General features: G+C 38.1%; 1 protein-coding gene across 5 annotated transcripts in view; it reads left to right on the top strand.

Annotated features, from left to right (window-relative positions):
- The window catches only part of smarcd3b (SWI/SNF related, matrix associated, actin dependent regulator of chromatin, subfamily d, member 3b), a 57,124-nt gene that overhangs the window by 26,005 nt on the left and 14,883 nt on the right, over window positions 1-16,236 (top strand). For 3 of the 5 annotated variants that reach the window (XM_053497551.1, XM_053497548.1, XM_053497550.1), the window contains exons 2-6: window positions 5,138-5,346; window positions 11,347-11,436; window positions 12,654-12,696; window positions 13,913-14,035; window positions 15,010-15,132. In XM_053497551.1, coding sequence (XP_053353526.1) covers window positions 5,138-5,346; window positions 11,347-11,436; window positions 12,654-12,696; window positions 13,913-14,035; window positions 15,010-15,132 — 588 coding nt within the window. The remainder of the gene's footprint in view (window positions 1-5,137; window positions 5,347-11,346; window positions 11,437-12,653; window positions 12,697-13,912; window positions 14,036-15,009; window positions 15,133-16,236) is intronic. The other 2 variants (XM_053497552.1, XM_053497553.1) reach the window with 1 other exon arrangement.

The raw sequence follows: 16,236 nt of genomic DNA on the forward strand, positions 1-16,236 counted from the left end.
TCAGCAAAAAACTAGGAGGCCAGTGTGTGACCTAGCTGTACACGCTTAAAAATAATAGTACTAGAAACGATTCTTTATTCCATAAAATAACTGTTTTTAATCTGTTGGAGAAGCTTATGATCTTTAACCATTTTTGCTGGTGTCATATTACCAAAAAATGTCCTATTGTCAATGTGGAAGGTTCTTTCTGGTAAAAAAAAAAAAGGTAAATGATATGGTGGGGTGGTCCAGCTATAATTATAATGACTGGGGTAATAGTAAAGAAATTGTGAGGAATTCAAAATTTGTTCTTATTTGATTTTTCTTTGCGGACTAGCTTTATGTTTAGGAACATTATGACTTCCTAGCTTTTTTTTGTTAGCTATTTTTTATGGTTTTGCACTTTTCATTTATTAGAAAGAAATATGGTAATGAAACCAAACCATGGTAGTGGGGCTGGTGGTGCGTCGAACCACGGTTAGATTAAAATGGACTGAACACTGCATCACACACTAATCATATAAGTAATGTATAATAATAAATATAAGTGTTTTGACCCATAGTCTAGGTCTTGTTTTAGAATATTTGAGAAAATTATTTCCCTCATTTAGCTAGCTAGTGCATTCTTTCAAGCTTAGCCTGGTTGGTGTTCTTCATTTGTAACTGATAATAAAAGCAGCACTGAAATGAACAGGAAGATCAGACACCTGTTCCAGCGCACTGACTGACAGCAGCAACTGGCTGCTGATCAAGATCTGAGATCGTGCAGATACGAGAAGGCTGATGCAAAGCTGCGAATGTCTTCACCATCTGATACACAACGATATAGAATTAATTTTTGCGTTTTTAGACATAGTGATCTATCATGCTGATAGATTATTTTTCCCTAAGAGATCCTAAAAACATTACTGCACTCTTGCACAGCTTTTTCTGAGAAATTGTTATCCATTTAGATGATTCTCTGGAGGGCAGAGCTTTAATTGTGTCTCAAGTTACTGTGCCGAAAGCCAGCTTCAGTTCTTTATGTGTTTATACATTTTCCCGTCGACACTAAACAACAGTGTATGTCCCCGGGTCTCATTTTGCAACCCATCTCCGTGCCTCCCAGCTTCATTTGCTCTTATTTTGCAACAGTGTAGAGTCCAGAAGCTTGCTAGATTCCAGAAAAAACACACACCCACACACTGTACTCTACACAAAGCAACACATTTTGAAACAGATTAGAAAAAAAAAGAAAATTGGGGGGGAAATCATCAAAGGGAGGGCTCTGGAAAGTGTCAGTGATGTCACCTGGTTGTGAATTCCGTGTGGACAATTTCCCCCCAGGTGCTAACATAATGATAGCAAGCACTAACCCGGCTTTAAGATCAGGAGATAGGGGTGGCACTCATATATTCATATCACATTCCTTCACTCGCTGAGTTGAATGGGAACACTTCCTGCATAGCTAACAAGAACAGTCCTTTCCCACATTAAGGCCACAGGGTGAAAGCAACAGTCCTTCACCTTGTAGCACCAAAGCAATGCCTTGAATGGTAAAATAGGTGTTAGTGAGGGTGGAGTTGATTGGAGGAGGTGTTGCTTTCTGTTTGTAAGGACTACTTGTGATCTTTTGGCTATTTGCGGCTCACAGGAAGGTGATATACCTTGAAATCAAAGAGGTCCTGAAGTGGTATTTTAACTGCAGTGCTATTATTTTCTTCTTATAAACAAACAAAAAATACATTACGACTGTATTTTTATCATATACTGTATGCTTGGCTGATAAGGTTGCTTGGTATCACTCAACATTTTCCAGCTGTTTGTTTTATTCAACCAATAGTAAAAATTGGGTATAGTAGTAAAAATATAAATAGTAAGAACAGTTTTTAGAAATGGTCTGTCCATGGGGCACCATTTACTGTATATCAGTCGTTATATCAATAACCTTTTTAAAGTAAGCATAATTTCTTTTAAAAATCACTATTGGACAGTATACTGTAAAGACATTTAGCTCCATAGAGTCATCAGCTCACAAATTGGGAACTGCAGCAAGTCCTGGTAGGCATCCTTAGAGGCAGGACTTATGCTCAGGGGTAAAGCAGTGCACAGGACAGTTAATGACTAAAACATCCCATCCTCCAAGGCTGTATTTTATAGCGAAAACTATACATTTCTGCAAAAAAAAACAAAAAACAAGACAAACAGAACAATTCTTTTCTGTAATGTAGTGTACTGTGTATTACGAAGATTGAAAAGAGGGGAAAAGGAGGGAGTTTGGAGTTGATGAGGCCTATAAATCAGATAATATTTAAATATTTAATAAAATGATTTATTATTACAATTAGGATGAATTAGTTAGCACTATCTGCTCCTTCTGCTTGTGTGAGCTCACGGTTGCTGATGATTGGACACTGGGAGAGTGCGCTAAAGTGTGTGGCGCCAATGGTGTGTGAGAAAGCTGTTTAAAAATATGGCTCTGAGAAAACATGTGATGGTCTTCATCCTCCCGGGTGGGTGGTTGTAGCTTTGATGGGAATGATGAATTGAATGAATGAATTGGCTATGACTAAATTAGGGGTGAAAATCCCCCTCCAAAAAGAATGAATTAGTTACTTTCGTCAGTTATTAATTACATTTTAATTGACATTTAATTTTAAAGTAAATAAAGTAATTAATTTACCTGCCAGGTAGGTTTGTACACAATTGTTTAATTTTTGTATTGAATTATTTAATAGTCTGATATTGAACAAAAAATAATTTATTGTGCAAACTTGTACATAATTTGTTTATATACTCGAATTGGTAGCCGGCATCAGATAGTTAACAACCAATCCGTGTTTTAGTTCCCTCAGTCAACTGTTGCTAGTGCAGCTAGTCGCCACTTACAGCTGCAGTAGCTTTGTAGCTACATATTAGCTAACAGATAGATGGCTAACAAATGTATCAGTGTTTAACTAAAAACCATTATTAGAGATATTTTATAGAGATAAGTTTTTAGAATCTGAATTTGCAGCTACTTATGTTGTCTAGCTAACAGTAGCTAATGGCTTTAGTTGACTTCTGAACTGATGAATTAGGCTATTGACTAACTTTTTGGCTAGCTACCAGTTCGCACTTGATTCTTTATTCTCTTTGACTTCTACAATGTCAAGTTGTTGGAACTGGGTTGTTTAGAAAGCAACAGCAGTCCAAAGCAATGAACCTAAGTGGGGGCCTGACCACTGATTTTCATGGATGTCTTTGACAGATTTAATTATTTCATGGTGTATGAGATCGGTCCAGCCATTGTTTTTATAAGGAAAACGCTTTGTGTGACATGAAGGTAACGTGGCAGCCAAGGAAAGTGAACGATCACATGCGTAAAGAATGACGACTTGACTTATCTGGTCGGTGTGGAGGTTTTGGCTAATCGCCGTTCGATGCTGTTGAGTAAGCATGTGTACTGTGTGCTCATCACATTCACAATGACTGAGCAAGTCGAGCAAAGAATCTGCATTAAATTTTGAGTTAAGCTCAAACATTCCTCAGTGGAAACTATTCATTTGATTCACAAGGCTTTCAGGGACGATGCTGGGACTGAGTGCGGCATGAATAAAATTGTTGGACACATGCTTTGAAGATGGTTGAGAATCTATTGAAAAGTCAAAGTTTGAATCTGTTGAAAAGCCGGTCTGCAATAAGCAGAAAACCTTAGAATGTGTACAGGCTGTAAGCAACAAAGGTCTGTGTGAAAACCAGAAACGTAATTAGAAGTTTATTACTCACGGTCATTACATGGCTGGATACTTTGCAAACAGACCTTGTATAACAGACCAGCTACCTAAATAAATAAATAGATACCAAGTTTACCTATCAATTAAATTAATTACTTTTAAATATTAAGTGTCAATTTGTACAGTAAATACAGTTACACATTAATTCATTCTAAAATTAATATTACATTTTTGATTGCATTTTTATTTATTTAGTATCATCACCCGACACCCTGCATACTCCATTTTTTTCATATACAAGAACTGAATTTAAACAGTGAACAACTCTGGCTCCGACTTCCTGTCTTTTAAAAATAAATGGAGTTAGTTTAGACAGAATCTAATTGCACAAAGGGAACCTTTGAGACGTGGGCTCTTTCACACATTTATACCCACCCACAAACACCAGCTGTTCCCACTTGAGTGGCTTACACAGGTGGAGTGGTGTTAGGACCCTTTTTACTTAGTTATGTCACTTGGTTATTGGTTCAGCTGTGCAGAAGAAGAGTAGTCGCTTTGTTTTACACATAGACAGTTGCTTTATATTGCTTTCTGCTACAGGTTTGTGGATAATTGTCATTATTGTGATATTAGCAGCTGCTGAAATATATTTTCTGAACTTAAAAATATTTAATGTACATCATATTTGATAATAATAATAAACATAATAATAAATATTTGCTAAAGGCAGAGTTTTCGAGTAATTTGGGATTGCTAATACTAAGTCATTGGTATGGGGTAATAGTTGACAGAAAGCCTGGACGGAGGAACCAATAGTTTTGTTATGTTTGTTTTTTTGTATCCAGTCGTGGAAGTATGGTTGGAAACTGATTGTGACTGAATTCTGATTTTATTTTTCCCCATATGAAAAATGTCTGTATGAGAATGTAATTAAAAAAAGAAAATATAAATGTTAAAACCCTTAATGTTTTGTTAGCATGCAAACATTTCATCATATTAGCAAATATGATTGAATTAGCAAATATGACATTAAATACTTTTGAGTTCATGAAATATATTTCAGCAGCTGCTAATATAATAATAATAATAATAATAATAAATATTTGCTAAAGGCAGATTTTTCGAGTAAGAAAAGAGTTTGGGATTGCTTTGATTGGTATGGGGTAATAGTTGACAGAAAGCCTGGACCCTGGATTTGACATACCGGCTAAAGTAGTTCATGCATGAAGAAATGATGCTGACTGATTCATGTCTTAAAGCCTGTCCCCACCATATTACTGTACTACTCACAATTACTGCAAAAGCTCACAGTCCCAGGTCAATACACTGTAAGGAAATCTGTATTACATGTAAACTGAATCTCAGAGGTCCGATATCTGTACATCCCTAAAGGGATGAATGACATGAAATGAAATGATTATTTTCTTTGCCGTCTCTAATCGATAATTCCTCCCTCTTTGTAGCGTCCCGGTATGCCATCAGGACCACGGATGCCTCATCAGGGGGCGCCGATGGGTCCTCCTGGCCCACCCTTTGGAGGAAACTCAGCTGTTCGGCCTGGGCTCAACAATCAGGCAGTGGAGACTAATCGCAAACGTCCTGCCAATTCGCAGCAACACATCCAACAGCAACAGCAACAACAGCAGCAAGCGGTACAAAACAGAAACAGGAAGTGAGTGTCACAAGTTACAACGCTTAGTTGAAGACACAGATAAGATTAGCATAGTCTGAGGCATCCTGATAGATGTCTCTATGATAACTAGCGCACTGTTGTAGTGTTGAAGTTGTTACCAAGACAACAGAGATGTAAGCTGCTTCTGCAACAACGGCTCAGGGCTCTTGTAATCAAATACCATTGTAATGTCTGCGCAGGTGACCTGAAAATAATTGCGCAGTCAGACTTCACTTTAATGTTAAATACTTTAGTTTAATCTTTTGTAACATGTACGTAAGAATTTAATTATCAAGCATGCAGCTATGAGTATACTCTGAGGTTTCTCAGAAGTCTGTGCTGCATTATTTCAACAATGAGATAACATGAACGACTAAAACAGCAGAAAATATTAGGAAAGCCACAACCTAGAAACATCGCTGGTTATAATTGAACAGTTTTTAAGTTAAAAATTGTGCTATAGATTGCCAGGGGTATGCATTGACATAGTTGTAGCTTGCATGGCTGTAGTCTTTTTTTAGCTACTTTATGTGCTTATATTAGTACATAATCTTTAGTCTACTAAAAATCTTAAGCAAAAAAAAGAAAAGAAATGTGCTTTAAATTGTACTTGATGAAATCCAGAGTTGCAGAGATGCTAGCCTGCTTCCTTACAGCATGTGTCTGGAGAAGAACTAAACCTAATTATTTTTCAAATTAAATACACTGGGCATAGGTTTGGGGAGAGATGTTAGAAGAAGGATAATCAGCGCATAGTGCTTTCACATTGAAATATATTTTTGCTAGTTGAAATTGGCAAAAAAAATCACATTTAAAAAAAGTAATTTATAAATCACTGCAGATTATGTTCACGGGGGAACCAATAGTTTTCGTTATGTTTTTTTTTGTATCCAGTCATGGAAGTATGGTTGGAAAAAAAAATATTAAATTTTTCCCTATATGAAAAAAGTCTGTATGAGAATGTAATTAAAAAAAGGAAATATAAATGTTAAACCCTTAGTGTTTTGTTAGCATGCAAATATTTCATCATCAGCACAGTGTCTAGAATAGCTAGCTAGTTTCAACCCCAGCTAGCTAGTTTCAACCATAGTATTTCCTTTTCTCTCTCACAGACTCATGGAAGTTCAATGTTGATTAATGAGTGACTGTAATTCATAGGATAATATGTAAAAAAATAATAATAAATGCACACTTTAATGATTGGTAACTGGTTTGGGTACCTTTTAGGACTGGGCTTCAATGCTAGTTCATTAGCTTGGTGCTAGTTCATAAGCATAGTGACACCCTAAGAGAAAGGGTTAAATGTTATCTTAGTCATGCTTAGGTTTCTCATGGAGCAATATTTAATTTTATACTGATAACTGCATTTATTTATATAACTTCAACAGAAAGCTGCAGAAAACTGATGTAATTTTTCACTGCTTCAGTCAGTAATCTGTTTCGTAGACACAGATTAGCCATAACATTATGACCACATGCCTAATACTGAGTAGGTCCCACCAGAACAGTTATGTATTGTGTGTTATGACACCTTTTTATCACTACCAGCATTAACCTTTTCATTAATCTGATCTACACTTGAGCCTTCACTCTCCATGTGCCACCCGTGTGGAACCAGTTTTCAGACCTGAAACAAGTCCCACATGAGCTGCAGTTTGGACTGGCTCTGACCCAGTTGTCTAGCCATCATAATTTGGTCCTTGTCAAGTAACTCAAATCATTACGCTTGCCTGTTTTTTTCTGCTTCCAAGATGTCAACTTGAGGAAACAAAGGTTCACTTGGTGGCTAATGTGTCCCATCCACTTCCAGCCGACCTTTGAAAATTTAGCTACTGTGAGAAGGACCAAATTGTGATGGCTAGAGGACTGAGTCTGTGGAATGTTCCCAGGCTGCAGTGGTCAGCACATACCAAAAGTAATCCAAGGAAGGAAAACCAATGAACTGGTGACAGGGTCATGGGTGGCCAAGGCTCACTGATGCACATGGGGAGATAATGCTGGTTTATGTACTCTGATCCAATTGAAGAACTACAGAAGATTGGTGTAAACCGTAACTCACAGAGTTAAGAAATTAAAATTAATTATCAATGAATTTAATTATGAATGAAATTATAGATGAATAGTCAGAAGGTTAGTAAAGGACATATTGATGAACCTCTGTCTGAAATGTTCTGGTTTATTGGAATGTTTGTGTACAATATAGGTACATTCAAGTAAAAATTTAAAGGGGAAGCCAACTTAAAGACGCAGTGCACCATGGTTAAGATTATACAGACCTGTAACGGTCCTAAGGGATAAGTGCCATTCTTTCAAATGATGAGTTGGGATGTGATGACTAATTTTCTGCATTAGTATCAATCGTGTAATCCTTAGTTCTTTACAAGATGAAGTCCCACATTAACTTACGTAAATACCATTTTCTTTTACAACATTGCACAACTAGAACTTTTACCTAATATGTAAATATTTTATTAAAAGCTTTTTACTCACAACCTTTTCTGTGCTTCCAAAAATTTCTCACAAACAGTCTTCCTTTGGAAGCTGATTAATTTTTTTGAATTTCAAATTTAACCTGAACTCTCTGTTACATTTAAACTTTTGCTTCTTCTTTTAAGCCTAAAATGAAAACCTTCTTCAACCCAAAACTACTATCTTTTAACATTGACATATATAATGCTCTCCTACATTGTTTTTTTTCATTGCTCCAGTTCGCCTATATCAGTCTCCAGGAGATAGTTTACAGTAGCTGCAGTAACTGTAGTACATGGACAATATTTCTTCCATCTGATTGAAATCGTTCTGATTAGAGATTCCAGCCTTCTTAGGATGATAAGGAAATTTTATTTAAGAATGCATCTGCATATATAATTGAGCTGCACTATGAGTTCTAGTACTTATATTATTCCTTGTTTTTTTTTTTGGTTTGTTTTTTTGGAGTGGGTGGGTTTTTAGCACTTAGACTAGACAGGGTTTTTGTGTGATCTGGCAACCTGGTTTAATTTAATTTAAACACATTCATCAGAATATGACCGTCATGGATCCACATCATGTCATGGGAACAATATTTGCAATATCTGCACTGCTGTTCTTTTTAATTAACCCGCAATCTCAGAAGCACATGCTGCTCCTGCATTTTTTAAACAGGTGGGGAGTGGAGGAGGTCCTTTATAAAGCATTAAGAACACTTCCCTCATGTCATCTATTCCACCCCATGACGGACAGCCATGCGCAGAAAGAATAGATTTATTCCAACAAGAGAAAAATGGTTTACACCAAGCCTCTGAAAATCCCTTCCGGTCAGGCTGGATCGGCTCAGACTGCACTGATTGAGGTGGTTACATGATGCATTTTATTTTGATTGGGCTATTATTCGATTATTAGTGAAATATTAGAGTTCATATTAACACAGTTAGTGTTATGTAAAACAGTTTCAGTTTCTTGTGCTGGGTTTCGTCTTCTACAGCACTGATAAGTGCTTTCTCCAACTGTCTGTACTTTATTATGTTAGTGTATCTGTTGATCTGGAGACTGTAGCGCCTGTCATTTGATTACTTATCAGTTGATTCACTCTGTCTGTCTCAACCTTTCTCCTCCTACTTATTCCCCACTAATATTCCCTCAGTTCCATTAACTCACTTACGCTCACTTGGTCTTTTGATATTTTCGTAATGTTAGCGTGCAGTAGTAGCAGCTGTACTGCGGTTGTATCCAGTGCAGCCCTACTGGGTTTATGAGTGTTCGTATGCTGTTTAGTTTCTAATTCGCTGCCAGGTGTTTGGTCAGATGTCCAGAACCTTTATGGAACTGGTGAATATGTGCATTTGAGAAGGCACAAGGAACAATGACTACTGTATAAAGTTGGTTGAAGTTATAAGAACAGTGTTGCAAGACAACCGGGAAGCATTAGACCATAACTAGCCAACAATGTTGATAGTAGTTATGTAATAAGTATTGGTCATAACAGCAGTCTGATATTAACGTTTAAATCAATAAAAACAACTCAACAATGACATTGACAGCTGACAGAACGTCTACTGAGATATTCTGTCTTAATTTCTGAAGTGCTGAGTGAATGTTACCCATTTGCTTACATAACCATGTTGGAATGCAACAAGACAATGAGTAAAAACATTTTTCTTTTCAGCCTACCGTGACTGAAAAGTATTTTAATAAAAGCATCAGAGGAATTTAATTCCTGAGATGTTACCGTAGCAACAGTTTATGTCAGGACTGGTTCAGTGGTCGTGGACTGTGGAGATGGATCCAAGCTTCTTCAGATCTCCTGGGGTGCCGCAGTAGTGAGACTAACCTGTAGTCATGAAAGTGACATGATAACGTGACAACCATGAAACGAAACACGACAATATTGAGGTGAAGAAACGCACAATAGAATTAGAAAAAAGAAACTGGTGTGCAGGCAAAGCAGTCTGGGGGCGTGTGAGGAGACATGACAGCGTGGGAAAACATGACCACATGGTGAGGAGCATGACATCATGGGAAAGGAAATGTCAAATATGAAAGTGGTTATAGAACAGCGTGTGTGAGCAGAGAGCGTGACAGTTTAATTGTAAGCACACAGCAGTGATTGGTACACATATCTTGTACGTAAGTCAAAGTAGAAGTATCCTAGGTAAAGTATTTCTTCAGTGAAAGTCCTCTATTTAAATTTCCAGTTGAGTAAAAGTATATATAAAATGTAGTTTATCAATGCTGTTCTTGTAATAGTAATGATCTGTATTAGGAAGTTAGATACGTTTACTACCCAGAATGACCAAAAGTTCAAAGCAAATTAGCCCAAATTAAAAGACGCTGCTTGGCATTCTTGATTAGCTTTTTTGCTTAACTAATAAGTAAGAAAAAAATTGCACATGCCCATGTACAATATTTGACTTTTGTGACTTTTTAGTGGAGTAAAAGTCAAAACTCACCCAAAATAGAAACACTATAAAGACTGATATTTTAGGTACCTAAATACAGTAACACATTGCATTTACTTCCGTACTGTCTAGATTTGTGGATTATGTTTTTTGGACTAAACTTTTAGCCATATGTACAGTATATGTGGTGCTGTATATGATAAAATCAGCCGTGTATAAAGCATTGGTAAAAAGTGAGACAAGATCTCCTGAAAGCACTTTTGTATTTTGTAAACCTAATGTTGTCTCCTGGGTTTTGCATGAAAGTAGAAAGAAGCGAGTGGGAGAAAGTTGCAAGAAGAGCTCTGGCATATTCTCCAGCACTCACAGTAAAACCTAACAGCTGTTTGACTTTTAAAACTAGACAAATCTTTAACACTATGGTTTCTTTTCAAGGGAAGAGATTGCACACCAAATATTGACGGTGTTTATTTTATTACTCTTTATTTATATATGTTACTTTTATGTACAAATGTTTTCAAAGACATTTTTGCTTATGGTGTTTTTGTACGTGCCCAAGACTTTGGAACAGTACTATAAGTAAAACACTTTTACTGAGTATGCTGGAGAATATGTCCGGGTTCTTCTGGTAACTTTGTCAAACTCGCTCCTTTTTTACTTTCATTAAACATTCATCATTTATTTATTCATTCAAGGTATGTTTGGAAATTGAATGGTTTTGTAATGTTTAATAATGCGGACATGATAAACATATCTAATAACATTTGTACTAAAGATAATATGGTTTCTAAGACTTTTGCGCAGTACTGTGTGTGTATCTTTGTGTATATCTGTGTGTGTGTGTGAATATATGTACATGCTGGCACCATGAGCATCTTTTTAGTGCTTACAATATTCTGTCAAATGAATAATATTAACACAGGGAGATTTCCATTCCAATAAATTACACATGTTGCAGCTAGAAAATATGCTATTTTTATGGTTTTGGTTCTCCTTTGGGCTGCGTGGCCTAACTTGTGTTCATCACTCAGCAATGCACTAAACTCCATACACGCCTTACAATGAGACACAAAACAGTCAGTACTGTCTAATCAAGTTCAATTCAAATTCCGTCGACTCGTAGGAAGCCGTTGGGATTTCCCGGAGCCGGTGAGATGCCAGGGAGGCAGATGGACATGAAAGATGCCCAATCAGATCCCACACTCGGATCAAAGTAGGAGTTGATTCTAATGCATGATAGATACGTGCGTTTTTTTTTTTTGTTTGTTTGTTTTGTTTGTTTGTTTTTTTACCCCACCCAGTGTCCCAGGCTTTCCCCACTGATCCTTACAACTCCCCACCCCTATATACCCCCCATCCAAGGTTTGTCCTATACCAAAGTATTTCTTAACAAACACAAGCATTATGCAACTCACCCTTAATGACTGGACTTTACAGTGAAATAAGTTAAAGCAGACTTATTATATATACACTGATAATATGTTTAGTTTAAAATGGAGATTTTTATAATGGAGGATGATAACATTATCTTTACTGCATCTGTTATCCGTTAGTCTTTATGCATGGATGTGCATGATGTGTGCTGCATGGCATGATGGGAAAAATGTAGTTTCTGACCAATCTATGACAAAAAAACGACTTGACTTCAGTTCACTTGACCCACGTCCCGCGTCCTATTCGGCAGTGCTAACCCTAGACCGCGTATCTCCCGCGAGTCACTTTAAATGCCTTGAAATTAAGACTAAATGCCTTGCTGATGTAGACCTTATGGTTAAAGATCTGCGATACTGTGTTTTGAAGGACAAGGGCTCTTCTGGATGAAGTGCCCACTTAAAGCATTTTTGAAAATAAATAAATGTTTCTCTCTCAAAGCACAGCATGATCCTGTTTGTGTGTGTGTGTCTGCTTAGACGTTTAGACAGTTTCGAACCCCTTCCTAATAGTGCATAGAGAAGTGTGTTTCATGTGGAGTGCTGAAAGGGCTTTTAACAGCGAAGTAGGGAAGTAAGGAGGGAGGGAAGAAGGGATGGGGGGATTTGTTTGATGGCTCTCGGGTTGATAGCGGAATCAAACACATACACACCGGTAAAGTGATGAACACACACCTAATTTCATACAAGGTCCTGCTTATGAGGGATTTGCCAGGTTCCACATTGTGAAGCTGTCGATGTCGGTCTGCCTGGCATCTCTGTGCCCATGTTGGCGGACACCATCTGGGCTGGAATCACCAATACACACATACACACACACACACATTCACACACATACACACACACACATAGACACAGCGCCAGCATTCTTGCATCCTGGGCCAGCCCCAGAATTTTAGCAGATGTCCCGGGTGCTACACTATCGGTCTCCATAGTAACATCCATCCCCCCTCCTCGTTGTGTCCTTCTCTCTGTCTCTCTTTCTCCCTCTTTTCTGCAGCACCAAGAGGAGGAAAATGGCTGATAAGATTCTTCCACAAAGGGTGAGTTCTCTGAGCTTGACATTATCTCTTTTGTGTGTGTGCGCGTATATATGTGTGTGTGTGTGAGTGAGGGAGGGAGTGCCGGGCTGCACAGCATGGCTGAGACACCGTGTTCGCATGTGATTTTTGTGATGTTGATCGTGCCTTTGTAGATAGAGACATGTTATGTGACAGCTGTTACTCACTGCGAAGAAAGAGACAGGACAGGGTTAGGGGACAGATGCGTCCATGTGGCTGGACATGATTCTAACTTGAAAGTAGGGACGGCACGTTCTCTAAATGACATTTATATTCAGGGCAGAGAGTCAGGAGTCCACAGGTGTATCGAGAGAGCTATAACCCAAATAATGTGATGGAGACTCGAAACTCCCTGAGCAGGCTGCAGGTGTGTGTTCTCAGTCTTCGTGCTGCACGCTCACACTCTCCGTTTTTTTTAATCTTTATCCTTTTATTATTTTAACCAAGCTTGGGACATGAGTGATAAAAAGAAAAAAAAAATGTCTGTCTGCACTCGTGCGCGCGTGTGCGTGTGTGTGTGTGTGTGTGTGTTTTAAAGATAGACCACAGGGGTTATGGCTGTGTGTCTTACTCACTGCTGTGAGTGAGTGTGAGTGGGAGTTTTTATCAGACCTGTATAGATAGTTAGCGCAGAAACAGAGACGCCAGTCGCATTACTCATAGTCCGAGTACTCACTTCTCTCCTTTCTTCACGTCTCTAGAGAGAGAAGAAGAAGAAAGAGAGATAGATTGGTGCAGTGTCTGAATCTATGGGTCCGTGCCCAGTATGAAGTGAAGCTTTTGGCACACACGTCCTCCAACCATCTGTGTGTGTGCATGATAATGTGGCACTGGAGGGTTTGCTGTGGATTCTTGGCAGAAAGCAAACACTTAACAGCATACCAATAAACACTACTGCAGAGATCATTTTAGTGTTGTTGTTGTTTTTTTTCAATCACAGACTGACACACAGAGCAAACAGGCAGACGTGCTGACAGATAAGCATGCATCTGAAAACAGAGAGATTGAAGAAATATTTGGCCAGATGGAAAGTTTTGGGTTTAAACTCATATAAGATGTCTGGTAGCATTTTCCCATGTATGCTTTGGCTCTCAAAACAGCAGTAAATAGAATATCTAATATAACAGTTTCATTAACGATACAGTGTGTGTATGTGTGTGTGTCTTAATCTCATTTTGACTTTCATCCTCCCGCTCAGATTCGCGAGTTAGTCCCAGAGTCCCAGGCTTATATGGACCTGCTGGCCTTCGAGCGCAAACTGGACCAAACCATAATGCGCAAGCGGGTGGACATCCAAGAAGCACTGAAACGACCCATGAAGGTTAGACATGATAAGCACACATCGATCACGCTGTCCGTCAAACTATGCAGCAATTTCATTATTTATATCTGAATGGAGTCGCTTACATAAAATTTGACTGTGAATTTACATTTGGGCATTTAGCAGATGCTCTTATCCATTTTTATCTCATTATACATCTGAGCAGTTGAGGGTTAAGGGCCTTGCTCAAGGGCCCAACAGTGGCAACTCGGTGGTTGTGGGATTTGAACCTGGGATCTTCCGAACCGTAGTCCAATGCCTTAACCACTGAGCTACCCCTAGCCCCTAGTTTTTGAATAGAGCGGGCTCTGGTACGTGTGGAGATGACAATCTGACATATGTTTCGCATTTATTTGGCATTAGCTGTTTTGGAAAGAAAACATCAACCGTTTATGTACATGCTTTTTTCTAGGTTTGTACAACATTTTTTCTTTTACATAAAACGTGTGCAAAGAGAAAAACTTCCATCGACGTTGTCAACCCCAAAGGGTTAATGCACAGGGTCTTTGCTTTTGGTATATCTGATATTTTTACAAGATATTCTGTTGTATATTCTTAAAAAAATAATAAGTATGTTTTTACCGTAAGAGATAATGATATTCCAGTAAGATAGTGGTATTGAACATTATACTATACTATATACACTACCAGGCAAAAGTTTGGATACACTTTCCAAGTAATTCCACTACTAATTCTTTCCTGACTTTAAATGAATTCTTTCTACATTGTAAAACAATACTTGAAGGCGTCCAAAAGATGCAATAATCTCCCTTGAACGTAGAAAATAAATCCAAACCTGTGTCCAAACTTCTGACTGGTACTGCATCATGACTTCCTCTTCTCACCGTGCTTTAAGTAAGAGCAGACCACTTCTGTTAAGTCTTCCTCAGAAACACGAATAGATTCGTGTCAATGCAATGCAGTGTGAAATTTTGGCACAGTGCCCCTTTCTAAATTTACTTTTTTGTTCACAGCAAAAGCGCAAACTGCGACTCTACATCTCCAACACCTTCAACCCAGCCAAGCCTGACGCAGAAGACTCAGATGGCAGCATTGCATCCTGGGAGCTCCGGGTAGAGGGAAAGCTACTTGATGATGTGAGTCTGTGGATTCAGGAAGCACATAAACACTCACATAATCTAACTTCAGCTCTCTGGTACCAGGTGTGCTACAGATGTTTTTTGACATCGGTAAATCATGTAAGAACAAAATGAGTCGTGTGCCCATAGAGATTCTTATTCCGGTCCTTAGGGTTCTCCATCCAGTCCATATTTTTGGCTTTAAACACACTTGAGCTGTGAAATGAAGGCTGTAGAATGCTGATTAGCTGTGTCGTGTGTGGTCAGAAGTGAAAAATGTGGATTTGTTGCTGTTTCCTCTGCTTTATAAAGCTTATAGATAGGTAAGCTTTCTATTAGTAAAATTGTAATTTTACCCTGGTTACTTTCATGCTTCACACCGGAAAGGCAGGTTTCTCTTAATGTCCTAAGTTGACCACAAGACATAAATATAGCATGTTTAATAGATTGCTTCATAATGCATCAACAGTACAGTGTCTGATTTTGAGTGATACAACCAGCACCATTAAATCCAGCTGTTGAGAGCTCTTTATACAGTACAGTAGCCGCCATTTATTCACAGATACTGGAAAGAGGGTGAAGCGGTTTCCAGCAGATGGCAATTATTTTCTCACCTGTTCAAAGCCCTGCAAATTCACCATGTGTTATGAAGGTTAAGCAGGTAGGTAATTTTTAAAAGCAAAATGGATGATTTTAAATGCGCTGATCCTGGTATTAATCCGTTCATTAGATGGCTGCTTTTTGAATGATTAAGTAGCAGTATGTATTTACTGTTTCATTTAGACTATGTCCTCATGACCAGCCTGAAGTGGCTCACAAATTATTGTATTTATTTTTTTAAAGCAGATCTAATGTTCTGTGTTTTTTAGATGAGATCTAAATCACATTCGTATGTGGTCCTAGATCGGACATGCAGACTTTTTGATTCTGTGCATGCGTGGGCTGCTCTTTAAGTTTTCATAGCAGAAATCGCCACCACTGATAAAATGATTAAAATGAGGCATCTGACTTTCTACCTTTTATTGGACCACAACAAATACAGCCGACTACCTGCTTGCTGTTCTCCAGAATGATATGCTAAGCATTTATTTGCCAAAATCGCATCCATTGTTTTAAATAAAT

Source organism: Clarias gariepinus, chromosome 1 (genome assembly GCF_024256425.1).
Source record: "Clarias gariepinus isolate MV-2021 ecotype Netherlands chromosome 1, CGAR_prim_01v2, whole genome shotgun sequence".
Lineage (NCBI taxonomy): Eukaryota > Metazoa > Chordata > Actinopteri > Siluriformes > Clariidae > Clarias > Clarias gariepinus.